General features: G+C 53.3%; 1 protein-coding gene across 6 annotated transcripts in view; it reads left to right on the top strand.

Annotated features, from left to right (window-relative positions):
* The window catches only part of KANK2 (KN motif and ankyrin repeat domains 2), a 37,833-nt gene that overhangs the window by 22,077 nt on the left and 2,516 nt on the right, over positions 1 to 13,240 (top strand). For all 6 annotated transcript variants that reach the window (XM_050770171.1, XM_050770166.1, XM_050770169.1 and 3 more), the window contains 6 exons: positions 1,706 to 1,945; positions 2,937 to 3,024; positions 4,514 to 4,733; positions 5,919 to 6,061; positions 8,843 to 9,043; positions 9,125 to 9,214. In XM_050770171.1, the coding sequence (XP_050626128.1) occupies positions 1,706 to 1,945; positions 2,937 to 3,024; positions 4,514 to 4,733; positions 5,919 to 6,061; positions 8,843 to 9,043; positions 9,125 to 9,214 (982 nt within the window). The remainder of the gene's footprint in view (positions 1 to 1,705; positions 1,946 to 2,936; positions 3,025 to 4,513; positions 4,734 to 5,918; positions 6,062 to 8,842; positions 9,044 to 9,124; positions 9,215 to 13,240) is intronic.

The following is a 13,240-nucleotide window of genomic DNA, read 5'->3' on the forward strand; positions in this document are numbered from 1 at the left end:
CTGAATCACCTGTGTTTAATAGGGTTAGAAGTGGCCAGGCACAGTGGCTCACATCTGTCCTCCCAGCACTTTGGGAGGCTGAGGCGTGTAGATCACTTGAGTTCAGGAGTTTGAGACCAGCCTAGCCAACATGGTGAAATTCCATCTCTGTTAAAAATACAAAAAATAGTTGGGTGTGGTGGGTGCCTATAGTCTCAGCTACTTGGGAGGCTGAGGCAGGAGAATCGCTTGAACCCAGGAGACAGAGGTTGCAGTGAACCGAGATTGCACCATTGCACTCCAGCCTGGGTGACAGAGCGACACTCCATCTCAAAAAAAAAGAGGCTAGGCCGGGCGCAGTGGCTTAAGCCTGTAATCCCAGCACTTTGGGAGGCCGAGACGGGCGGATCACGAAGTCAGGAGATCGAGACCATCCTGGCTAACACGGTGAAACCCCGTCTCTATTAAAAAATACAAAAAAACTAGCCGGGCGAGGTGGCGGCGCCTGTAGTCCCAGCTACTCGGGAGGCTGAGGCAGGAGAATGGCGGGAACCCGGGAGGCGGAGCTTGCAGTGAGCTGAGATCCGGCCACTGCACTCCAGCACGGGCGGCAGAGCAAGACTCCGTCTCAAAAAAATAAAGAAATAAAATAAAATAAAAAATACAAAAAACTAGCCGGGAGAAGTGGCGGGCGCCTGTAGTCCCAGCTACTCGGGAGGCTGAGGCAGGAGAATGGCGTGAACCCGAGAGGAGGAGCTTGCAGTGAGCTGAGATCCGGCCACTGCACTCCAGCCTGGGTGACAGAGCGAGACTCCGTCTCAAAAAAAAAAAAAAAAAAAAAAAAAAAAAAAAAGAGGCTAGAGGCGGCTGTGCGCAATGGCTCACACCTTTAATCCCAGCATTTTGGGATGCTGAGGCAGGCGGATCGCCTGAGCTCAGGAGTTTGCAATCAGCCTGGCCAACATGGCGAAACCCTGTCTCTACTAAAAGAATAGAATACAAAAATTAGCTGAGCACAGTGGTGCGAACCTGTAGTGCCAGCTATTTGGGAGGCTCAGGCAGAAGAATCACTTGAACCCAGGAGGCAGAGGTTTCAGTGAGCCAAGATCACACCACTACAGTCCAGCCTGGGCAAAAGTCAGACCCTATCTTAAAAAGGCTGGAGATATGGCTGGGTGCAGTGGCTCACACCTGTAATCCCAACACTTTGGGAGGCCGAGGTGGGCAGATCACTTGCATTCAGAAGTTCGAGACCAGGCTGGCCAAATAGTGAAACTCTGTCTCTACTAAAAATACAAAAATTAGCCATGCGTGATGGCAGGCGCCTGTAATCCCAGCTACCCGGGAGGCTGAGGCAGGAGAATTGCTTGAACCCAGGAGGTGGAGGTTGCAGTGAGCGCCACTGCACTCCAGCCTGGGCAACAGAGCAGGACTCTGTCTCAAAAAAAAAAGAGGGTGCGTATGCTAGAAGTGTCGAAGGGCAGCAGGTGAAAAGCAGTGCCCCTCCCCCCAAGCATGATCACAATCACTGCTAATGTTTATTGAGCGCTTACTGTATACCAGTTGCTGTAAACTACATGGCACAGCCCCAAAATGTCAACACTGCCATTGAACAGATGGGGAAGCTGAGGCCCACAGAGGTCAGGTCACCGGATTCCTGCCTTCCTTTCCCACCATTTCTCATCCCATCTGCAGCGTCTCCCCTGCCCCGCTTGTACTTCCCCAGGTATGAGTCATCGTCGGAGGACTCCAGCACGGCAGAGAACATCTCAGACAACGACAGCACAGAGAACGAGGCCCCAGAGCCAAGGGAGAGGGTTCCGAGTGTGGCCGAAGCCCCCCAGCTCAGGCCTGCAGGGACGGCCGTGGCCAAGACTAGCCGGCAGGAATGCCAGCTATCTCGAGAATCTCAGCACATACCCACTGCTGAGGGGGCATCAGGATCAAACACGGAGGAGGAGATCAGGTCCGTTTTCTGGGTGGGAGGGATTCAGGCAGGGCCGGGGGTGGATGACCTCTGCCTCAAACCCCACCATTCAAGCCCTTCAAAGGACCTTCCTATCAGTCATGCATACTTTAGTCTGAATTAGCAAACAAGCACTTGCCCCTTCTGGGCATCTGAAGTTCTGGAGGCTTTGCTAAAGGGCCTGGTGGAAGTATTTTGGGCTGCCGGGGTTAGGATTTGGGGGGCCAGCCAAAGTTTTTTTGTTTTTTTTGTGGGTTTTTTTGTTTTTTTTTTTTTGTTTTTTTTTTTGTTTTTTGTTTTTTTTTTTTGAGATGGAGTCTGGCTCTGTCGCCCAGGCTGGAGTGCAGTGGCCGGATCTCAGCTCACTGCAAGCTCCACCTCCTGGGTTTACGCCATTCTCCTGCCTCAGCCTCCCAAGTAGCTGGGACTACAGGTGCCCGCCACCTCGCCCGGCTAGTTTTTTGTATTTTTTAGTAGAGACGGGGTTTCACCATGTTAGCCAGGATGGTCTTGATCTCCTGACCTCGTGATCCGCCCGTCTCGGCCTCCCAAAGTGCTGGGGTTACAGGCTTGAGCCACCGCGCCCGGCTAGCCAGCCAAAGTTTATCCTGAAGTCACCCACCTACTTTGGGACGTTTCCTCTACCTGCCTGTTCTATTTATGTCTCTTTTTCATTCCCCTGGTGAAAAAATTTGCCCTTGGGAAATATTTTCCATCTGCCAATGGGCATTTGGAATAAACTTTGGCTTGGTGTCCACTCTCCCTTGGGGGTCTGCGTGTTCCCCACATCTGCCCCTTGGGGTGCAATGTAAATGTGTGTCCTCGGTGAAGGAGGGTCTGAGATGCCACCATTCAGGTGACCCTAGTGTGAGTGACGTGGTACAGAATGTCAAGTCCCTTCCCAGGCACCACAGCGGGATGTGAGGATTTTGGGGGAGAATGCGGGGGGCTGGGGGCTTACTTAGTCCCCTGCTTTGTCTGTTCCTGGCAGGATGGAGCTAAGCCCTGATCTCATCTCAGCCTGCTTGGCCCTGGAAAAGTACCTGGACAATCCCAACGCCCTCACGGAGCGGGAGCTGGTACGATCCCCACCCACACTCCTACCTCCACCCCACCCGTGGCCTCTTCTCATCCTCAGTGACTTCCTGCTTCTGCCTAGTGGGGACCCTGAGACCCAAGCCCAGAGCTTGGGGGTGGGTGGTGCTCAAGTAATGGGCCTCGGAGAGAGGCGAGGGAGATAGGGAGGACGAACACTCACTGGCCAACCCTGGCCTTAGGTTGCTGTTCTTCCTGGGGGCTTCAGGGGCGGGGCATCCAGATTTCCCTTTTGGGGCACCTACACTTGACTTTGGAGATTATAACCAGGGCCGGGCGTGGTGGCTCATGCCTGTCATCCTGTTGCTTTGGGAGGCCAAGGCAGGAGGATCACTTGAGGCCAGGAGTTCAAGACCAGCCTGGGCAACATAGTGAGACCCCATTTCTATAAACAAATTATTTTATTTATTTATTTATTTGAGATGGAGTCTTGCTCCGTCACCCAGGCTGGAGTGCAGTGGCGCAATCTTGGCTCACTGCAACCTCCGCCTCCCAGGTTCAAGCAATTCTCCTGCCTCAGCCTCCCAAGTAGCTGGGACTACAGGAGTGTGCCACCACGTCTGGTTAATTTTCTCATATTTTGAGTAGAGACAGGGTTTCACCATGTTGGGCAGGATGGTCTCAAACTCATGACCTCAAGTGATCCGCCTGCCTTAGCCTCCCAAAGTGCTGGGATTACAGGCGTGAACCACTGCATTCAGCCTCTACAAATTCTTTTAAAAATTAGCCGGGCATAGTGGTGCATGTCTGTGGTCCCAGGTACTTGGGAGGCAGAGACGAGAGGATGGCTTGAGCCTAGGAGGTTGAGGCTGCGGTGAGTCCTGATCATGTCACTGCACTCCAGCCTAGGCAACAGAACGAGACTCTGTCTCACACACAAAAAAAAGAGAGAGAGAGACAGAGTAATTATATCCAGGGTGGAGGTGCTCACACCTTCCTCGGGGAACATGTTGGGGATTGCAAAGTCCACACCCCACTCCAAGGGTCTTTTTTTTTTTTTTTTTTTTGAGACAGAGTCTCGCTCTGTCGCCCAGGCTGGGGTGCAGTGGCCGGATCTCAGCTCACTGCAAGCTCCGCCTCCTGGGTTCAGGCCATTCTCCTGCCTCAGCCTCCCGAGTAGCTGGGACTACAGGCGCCCGCCACCTCGCCCGGCTAGTTTTTTGTATTTTTTAGTAGAGACGGGGTTTCACCGTGTTAGCCAGGATGGTCTCGATCTCCTGACCTCGTGATCCGCCCGTCTCGGCCTCCCAAAGTGCTGGGATTACAGGCTTGAGCCACTGCGCCCGGCCACTCCAAGGGTCTTATTGGGACAGAGATGTCTATACTTCCCTCTGGGAGCGCTTGCACTTCCCTTGAGATCCTTTTCCAGGACAAGGGCACCACGCTTTGCTTCAGGGGGGCCCGTCTGGGGTTGGGGGTATCCCAGTGGGCCTCCCCTGCCCTCATGTCCTCTCCCACCTGACTTGCCTACAGAAAGTGGCCTACACCACAGTGCTGCAGGAGTGGCTGCGCCTGGCCTGCCGCAGCGATGCACACGCTGAGCTGGTGCGGCGGCACCTGGTCACGTTCCGGGCCATGTCTGCGCGGCTGCTGGACTACGTGGTCAACATCGCCGACAGCAACGGCAACACGGCGCTGCACTACTCCGTGTCTCATGCCAACTTCCCCGTGGTGCAGCAGCTGCTCGATAGCGGTGAGCCCAGCGGGGAGGACAAGGCGACTCTAAAGCAGCCGGCTGTCCGCCATGCCCAGTCTGATAGGGAAGATGCTGCCCTCCCCGTCTGGTGGGGAAGATGATGGAGGAGTCGCGGCCTTCTCAGTATAATAGAGGGAACACCTCTCTCCCAGTCCACCTTCCACTCAGATGTGGAGGGACACCAGCCTTCCAGTTTGATAGAGGAGGCAGCGCCTTCCCAGTTCAATGGTGGGGGTATATGGCACTCCCAGTCGGATGGAGGAGATGCTGCCTTCCCAGTCTGATAGAGGAGATGCCACCCTTCCAGTCTGATGGGGGGAGACACCACCTGCCTAGTTTAATGGAGGAGACACCTTCCCAGTAGGGGGAATGTGGCCCTCCCAGTCTGATAGAGGAGAGGCTGCCTTCCCAGTCTAATAGTGGAGACACTGCCCTCCTAGTCTAATGAGTGAGACACCACCTTCCCAGTCTAACGAGGGAGACATAACTCTCCTAGTCTGATAGCAGAGACTCCACCCTCCTGGTCTTATGCGGGACATGCTGTCCTCCCAGTCTGATGGAGGAGACACTGCCTCCCCAGTCTGGTGGGGGAGGCACGGGCCCTACCTTTAGCCAGCGTAATGGAAAAGGCAGAAATGATGTTAGGGAAAACATGTGGCCTCCAGCATCCCCAAACACGCCTGCATGATGGAGGCGACATCTCTGGAGCCCTGGTCTAAGAGAAGGATGCGTCCTCAAGTCTTGGGCTTAGAAAGAAGATGTGGCCCTCAGTTTGGCAGGAAGAAACTTGCCCTTCCCTCTTCGATTGGGGGAGACAGCCTCCCAGACTGATGAAGGACTCAGGGCCCACAATCTGATGGGGGAGACATGGGCCAGTCTGAGGGTAAATGGCTGTTCCAAAATTAACGGGGGAGACCCAGTTCCTATTCTCAGCCCTAAATATAGATGCCAGCATCGGGGCCCCAAATCTGATGGAGGAGGGACCGTCTCCAACTTTAGGAGCCCCTGGTGTAATGGGGTGACCCAATGGAGATGGAGGCCTCTGGGGTAGAGTGGGGTCCTCTGAGAAAAGGGAGGGATTAGGGCATGCCTAGACTGATGGAGGAGACATGATACCCACGTTGCTTGGGGCAGTCCACTAGCACAGATGCCTGGTCTGAGGGTTCACACCACCCCTCTTAGGTGTCTGCAAGGTGGACAAACAGAACCGTGCTGGCTACAGCCCTATTATGCTCACCGCTCTGGCCACCCTGAAGACCCAGGACGACATCGAGACTGTCCTTCAGCTCTTCCGGCTCGGTGACGTCAATGCCAAAGCCAGCCAGGTATGGGACCCCCTGCTGCTGCAGAACCAGGCTGTTCTTCCTACTTTATGACATCCCGGCTGAGTGACAGGCCCAAACCCAGGTGGTCTAGCTCCAGAGCCCTGCTCTTCATGGCCAGGCTGTCTCTGACACAGGACCTTCTTGTGGAAACTGGAAGGAGTGGAGGATATGGGGGTCCTTACCTTTCTTAATATGACCCCGTCCCACATCCTGCTGGACAGTTCATTGAGCAGCAGCTGGGTTCCCTGGGCTGGACACTGGGGATTCAAACAGTGAACAAGCAGGCATGGTCTCCTGAAGCTCACTAACTAGCCCTTGCTTCAAGCCATAAGCATTTCAGGGAGCACCGGGAGTTGAGCCAGTTTGGACTCAGGGCTGCAGGAAACCACCAGGGGAGTTGAAGCCGAAGTGGCGTGGCCTGATTCCTGGTCTGAGCGCACTCTTTGGCTGTGTGTTGGGAAGCAGAAACAGGTACTGTGCAGGTGACTGGGGCTTATGGACAGGTGTGTGGGCAAAAGAGCAGGGAAGCCAGGACCCACTGGGGACAGTGAGGAGGAGAGGGATTGCCAACAGCCTGAAGATAGCAAAGGAACAAAACAGGGAGCTGTGACAGGCCATAACAGGCATAACCCTGCTTTATCTTTATTGATTTAATTTTAATTTCCAAGAGATTTTTTTAGTGGCTTCATTTTCAAAAAATTAAGGCCGGGCGCCGTGGCTCATGCCTATAATCCCAGCACTGTGGGAGGCCAAGGTGGGTGGATCATCTGAGGTTAGGAGTTCGAGACCAGCCTGACCAACATGGTGAAACCCTGTCTTTATTAAAATATAAAACAATTAGCTGGGCATGGTGGCACATGCGTATAATCCCAGCCACTCGGGAGGCTGAGGCAGGAGAATTGCTTGAACCTGGGAAGTGGAAGTTGCAGTAAGCTGAGATCACACCAATGTACCCCAGCCTGAGCTACAGAGTGAGACTCTGTCTCAAAAAAAAAAAAAAAAAAAATTGGCCAGGCGCGGTGGCTTACGCCTGTAATCCCAGCGCTTTGGGAGGCCGAGGTAGGCGGATCACAAGGTCAGTAGTTCGAGACCAGTCTGACCAACATGGTGAAACCCCATCTCTACTAAAAAAAAAAAATACAAAAATTAGCTGGGCGTGGTGGCATGCACCGGTAATCCCAGCTACTCAAGGCAGGAGAATCGCTTGAGCCAGGAGGCAGAGGTTGCAGTGAGCCAAGATCGCGCCACTGCACTCCAGCCTGGGTGACAGAGCAAGACTCCATCTCAAAAAAAAAAAAAAAAAAAAAATTAAGGTGAGGCTCACCAAGGTGACTCATGCCTGTAACCCCAGCACTTTGGGAAAACAAAGCGGGAGAATTGCTTCAGGTCAGGAGTTCGAGACCAGCCTGAGGAACCTAGAGACGCTCCCCCCCGCATACCTCCTCTCTATTAAAAAAAAAAGAAAAGAAGGTGAAATTCACAAAACATAAGATTTACCCCTTTATTTCTAACTTTTTATTTTATTTTATTTCTATTTTTTATTTTTTGAGACAGGGTCTCACTTTGTCACCCAGGCTGGAGTGCAGTGGTACAATCACAGCTCGCTGCAGCCTTGACCTCTCATGATCAAACAGTCCTCCCACCTCAGGCCACCAAGTAGCTGAGACTACAAGCATGCATGTGGCACCATGCCCGGCTAATTTTTTTTTTTTTTTTTTTTAAGAGATGGGGTTTTGCCAAGTTGCCCAGGCTGTATTTTATTTATTTTTTTGCTAGAGATGTGGTCTCGCTCTGTTGCCCAGGCTGATCTCTAACTCCTGGCGTCAAGCAGTCCTCCCACCTCGGCCTCCCAAAGTGCCGGGATTACAGGCGTAAGCCACAGTGCCCAGAATTAACCCTTTTAGGCTGGGCACAGTGGCTCACGCCTGTAATCTCGGCACTTTGGGAGGCCGAGGCTGGTGGATCACGAGGTGAAGAAATCGAGACCATCCTGGCCAACATGGTGAAACTCCATCTCTACTAAAAATACAAAAATTAGGTGGGCGTAGTGGCATACGCCTATCATCTCAGCTACTCAGGAGGCTGAGGCAGGAGAGTTGCTTGAACCCAGGAGGCGGAGGTTGCAGTGAGCTGAGATTGCGCCACTGCACTCCAGCCTGGCGAAAGAGCGAGACTCTGTCTCCAAAAAAAAAAAATAATTAACCCTTTTAAAGTGAACAGTTAGGCTGGGCAACATGGCAAAACCCTATCTATACAAAAAATACAAAAATCAGCCAGGCATTGTGGTGCATGCCAACAGTCTCAGCTACTCGGGAGGCTGAGGTGGGAGGACCACCTGAGCCTGGGGAGGTCGAGGCTGTACCAAGCTGCAATCATGCCTCTGCACGCCAACCTGGGCAACAGAGCAAGACCCCGTCTCTAAAATAAAGCAAAAGAAAACCAAAAGCCCTACTGGCGTGAAATACATTCACCCTGTTGTGCAACCAACACCTCCATCTAGTTCCAGAACGTTCTCTTCACCCCCAAAGGAAACCTGTATTCATCCTCATTTCCTCTGCCCCCACTTCTCCCAGCCTCTGGCAACCCCTCATCTGCTTTCTGTCTCTATGGATTGATTACTCCCCTGGTGGTGGGAGGGTTGTTTGAGATTCAGGGGGAGAGGAGCGAGTTGAGGGTACATTTCACCATCACAGTATGTGGGAGCTACAGCAGGTTCTAGAGCAGGGGGTGACCTGCTCTGGGGCCTGCATGAGCCATAATCCTGTCCCTTGCCCTCCCCAGGCAGGACAGACGGCCCTGATGCTGGCAGTCAGCCACGGGCGGGTGGACGTTGTCAAAGCCCTGCTGGCCTGTGAGGCAGACATCAATGTGCAAGATGATGATGGCTCCACGGCCCTCATGTGCGCCTGTGAGCACGGCCACAAGGAAATTGCAGGGCTGCTGCTGGCTGTACCCAGCTGTGACATCTCACTCACAGATCGCGTGAGTCTCCAACCAGGTGCACCCCGGGGAGGGCGGGAGCACAGCGTGGGGACGTCATTCATAGCACTGGATACTTTGCAGGATGGGAGCACAGCTCTGATGGTGGCCTTGGACGCAGGGCAGAGTGAGATTGCGTCCATGCTGTATTCCCGCATGAACATCAAATGCTCGGTGAGTCTCAACCCGGCTGGGGAGGCGTGGGGTGGGTGGGGCTCTGAGAGGAGAGAGATTTGTTTTTCTTTTTGTTTTTGAGACGGAGTCTCACTCTCGCCCAGGCTGGAGCGCAGTGGCACGATCTGGGCTCACTGCAACCTCCGCCTCCCAGCTTCAAGCGATTCTCCTGCCTCAGCCTCCTGAGTAGCTGGGATTACAGGTGTGCACCACCACGCCCGGCTAATTTTTGTATTTTTAGTAGAGATGGGGTTCCACCATGTTGATCAGGCTGGTCTCGAACTCCTGACCTCATGATCTGCCCACCTCAGCCTCCCAAAGTGCTAGGATTACAGGCATGAGCCACTGCGCCCAGCCTTGTTTTTGTTTCGAGACTGAGTCTTACTCTGTCACCCAGGCTGGAGTGCAGTGGCACAATTTTAGTTTATTGCAGCCTCCACTTCCTGGGCTCAAGTGATCCTTTCACCTCAGCCTCCTGAGTAGCTGGGACTACAGGTGCTCACCACCACACCTGGCTGAGTTGTTTTGTTTTGTTTTGAAACAAAGTCTTGCTCTATCACCCAGGCTGGAGTACAGTGGCGCAGTCTTGGCTCACTGCAACCTGTATCTCCCAGGTTCGAGCAACTCTCCTGCCTCAGCCTCCAGAGTAGCTGGGATTACAGGTACACACCACCATGCCCAGCTAATTTTTGTGTTTTTAGTAGAGATGGGATTTCACTGTGTTGGCCACGCTGGTCTTGAACTCCTGAGCTCAAGTGATCTGCCCGCCTCTGCCTCCCAAAGTGCTGGGATTACAGGAGTGAGCCACCGCACCCGGCCATTTTTTTTCTATTCTTTGTGGAGGCTGGGTCTCACTCTGTTGCCCAGGCTGGTCTTGAAATCCTGGGCTCAAGCCATGCTTCCTCCTCGGCCTCCGAAAGCGCTGGGATTACAGGGGTCAGCCACTACGCCTGGCCAGAGGAGACGGATGTTTATGAAGAGCTGATTGTGCACGGGGTCCATGCTAAGGATAAAGTCAGGATATGGTCAGCTGCTTGCTGAACCTTCATAGTGCCCCAGTGAGGAAATTAGTCACAGAGAGGCTTCATGGCCATGGTTGGCACAGCAGTATCCGCGCCTGGGTCTGTCTGGTTCCAAATGCGTAACTTAGTCATCATTCACTCATTTGAAAAATATTTATTGAGTGCCTGCTGTGTGTTAGGCCCAGTTCTGGGTAGTCCCCAGTGGTCACAGCACTGATCAAAACAGAAAACAGTATCCACCCTTGTGGAGTGGGCATTCTGGTCAGAGATACAATCAGGCTGGGTGTGGTGGCTCACGTCTATAATCCCAGCATCTTGGGGGGCTGAGGCGGGAGGACTGCTTGACCCCAGGAGTTTGAGACCAGCCTGGGCAACATAGGGAGACCCTGTCTCCGCAAAAATACAAAAATGAGGCCAGGTGCGGTGGCTCACGCCTGTAATCCCAGCACTCTGGGAGGCTGAGGCGGGCAGATCACAAGGTCAGGAGATTGAGACCATCCTGGCTAACACGGTGAAACCCCGTCTCTACTAAAAAATACAAAAAAAGGCCGGGCGCGGTGGCTCAAGCCTGTAATCCCAGCACTTTGGGAGGCCGAGACGGGCGGATCACGAGGTCGGGAGATCGAGACCATCCTGGCTAACATGGTGAAACCCCGTCTCTACTAAAAAATACAAAAAACTAGCCCGGCGAGGTGGCGGGCGCCTGTAGTCCCAGCTACTGGGGAGGCTGAGGCAGGAGAATGGCGGGAACCCGGGAGGCAGAGCTTGCAGTGAGCTGAGATCCGGCCACTGCACTCCAGCCTGGGCGGCAGAGCGAGACTCCGTCTCAAAACAAAACAAAACAAAACAAAACAAAAAAACAAAAAAAAAGTTAGCTGGGCATGGTGGCGGGTGCCTGTAGTCCCAGCTACTCGGGAGGCTGAGGCAGGAGAATGGCGTGAACCCGGGAGGTGGAGCTTGCAGTGAGCCGAGATGGCACCACTGCACTCCAGCCTGGGCGACAGAGCGAGACTCCGTCTCAAAAAATAATAATAATAATACAAAAATGAGTGGGTGTGTTGGTGTATGCCTGTACTCCCAGCTACTCGGGAGGCTGAGGCAGGAGGATCACTTGAACCCAGGAGGTGAAGGCTGCAGTGAGCCGTGGTTGCATCACTATATGGTGACAGAGTGCCACCTTGTCTGGAAAAAAAAAAAAAAAGAGGCCGGGCATGGTGGCTCATGCCTGTAATCCCAGCACTTTGGGAGGCCAAGGCAGGCGGATCATTTGAGGTAAGGGGTTCAAGACCAGCCTGGCCAACATGGTGAAACTCCATCTCTACTAAAAAAGTACAAAATATTAGCTGGGTGTGGTGGCACATGCCTTTAATCCCAGCTATTCTGGAGGCTGAGGTGGGAGAATCACTTGAACCTGGGAGGCGGAGGGTGCAGTGAGCCAGAGATCATGCCATTGGGTGACAAGAGCAAAACTCTGTCTCAAAACAAACAAAAAAAAAAACCCAAGGGACGTGGGATGGCAAGTGATGGGGAAGCTATTGGAGGCCCTCAGAGAAGAGATGACATTTGAGTCAACACTTGGAGAAGTTAGGGAGTGAATCATATGGTCTTCCAGGTAGCAGGAACAGGCAGTGCAAAGGCCCCGAGGCAGAGGTGTGCCTGATGTGTTTAAGGAGCATTCAGGCCAGACTCAGTGGTTCACGCCTGTAATCCCAGCACTTTGGGATGCCATGGCGGGCGGATCACCTGAGGTCAGGAGTTCGAGACCAGCCTGGCCAACATGGTGAAACCCTATCTCTACTAAAAATACAAAAATTAGCTGGGCATGGTGGTGGGCGCCTGTAATCCCAGCCACTCAGGAGGCTGAGGCATGAGAATTGCTTGAACCTGGGAGGTGCAGGTTACAGTGAGATGAGATCACGCCACTGCACTCCAGCCTGGGTGACAGAGCGAGACTCCGTCTCAAAAAAAAAAAAAAAAAAAAAAAAAAATTAGCTGGACGTGGTGGTGCATGCCTATAGTTCCAGCTACTTGGAAGGCTAAGGCGGGAGGATTGCTTGAGCCCAGGTGGTCGAGGCTGCTGTGAGCTATGATTGGACCACTACACTCCAGCCTGGTGACAGAGCAAGACCCTGTCTTTAATAAAAAAAAATCTAGGCCAGGCACAGTGTCTCACGCCTGTAATCCCAACACTTTGGGAGGCCGAGGTAGGCGGATCACCAGGAGTTCAAGACCAGCCTGACCAACGTGGAGAAACCCCGTCTCTACTAAAAATACAAAATTAGCCGGACGTGGTGGCGCATGCCTATAATCCCAGCTATCCCAGCTACTAAGGAGGCTGAGGCAGGAGAATCACTTGAACCCAGGAGGTGGAGGTTGCAGTGAGCCAAAATCACACCATTGCACTCCAGCCTAGGCAACAAGAGTAAAACTGTCTCGAAAAAGAAAAAGAAAAAAAAAGCCAAAGTAGCCGGGCGCGGTGGCTCACGCCTGTAATCCCAGCACTTTGGGAGGCCGAGGTGGGCGGATCACAAGGTCAGGAGATCGAGACCACGGTGAAACGCCATCTCTACTAAAAATACAAAAAAAAATTAGCCGGGCGCGGTTGTGGGCGCCTGTAGTCCCAGCTACTCGGGAAGCTGAGGCAGGAGAATGGCGTGAACCCAGGAGGCGGAGCTTGCAGTGAGCCGAGATCGCGCCACTGCACTCCAGCCTGGGCGACAGAGCGAGACTCCGTCTCAAAAAAAAAAAAAAAAAAAAAAAAAAAAAAGCCAAAGTCCTCTCCAAAGTCCACCAGGCCCTGCACAACCACCCTCACCTTCCCCACGACTGTTTCTCTCCCCCTTCAGCCACACTGGCCTTATTGCCACGACCCCTCTGCACTTACCCCAGGGCCTTTGCATGTGCTGTTTCCGCTGCCTGGAATGCCCTTCCCTGCTTGGCTGGTCCCTTGATGCCATTCACAGTCAGCTGAGACCTCACCCTCCCTGAGCAGCCACTGTCCACT

Source organism: Macaca thibetana, chromosome 19 (assembly GCF_024542745.1).
Source record: "Macaca thibetana thibetana isolate TM-01 chromosome 19, ASM2454274v1, whole genome shotgun sequence".
NCBI classification, from domain to species: Eukaryota; Metazoa; Chordata; class Mammalia; order Primates; family Cercopithecidae; genus Macaca; species Macaca thibetana.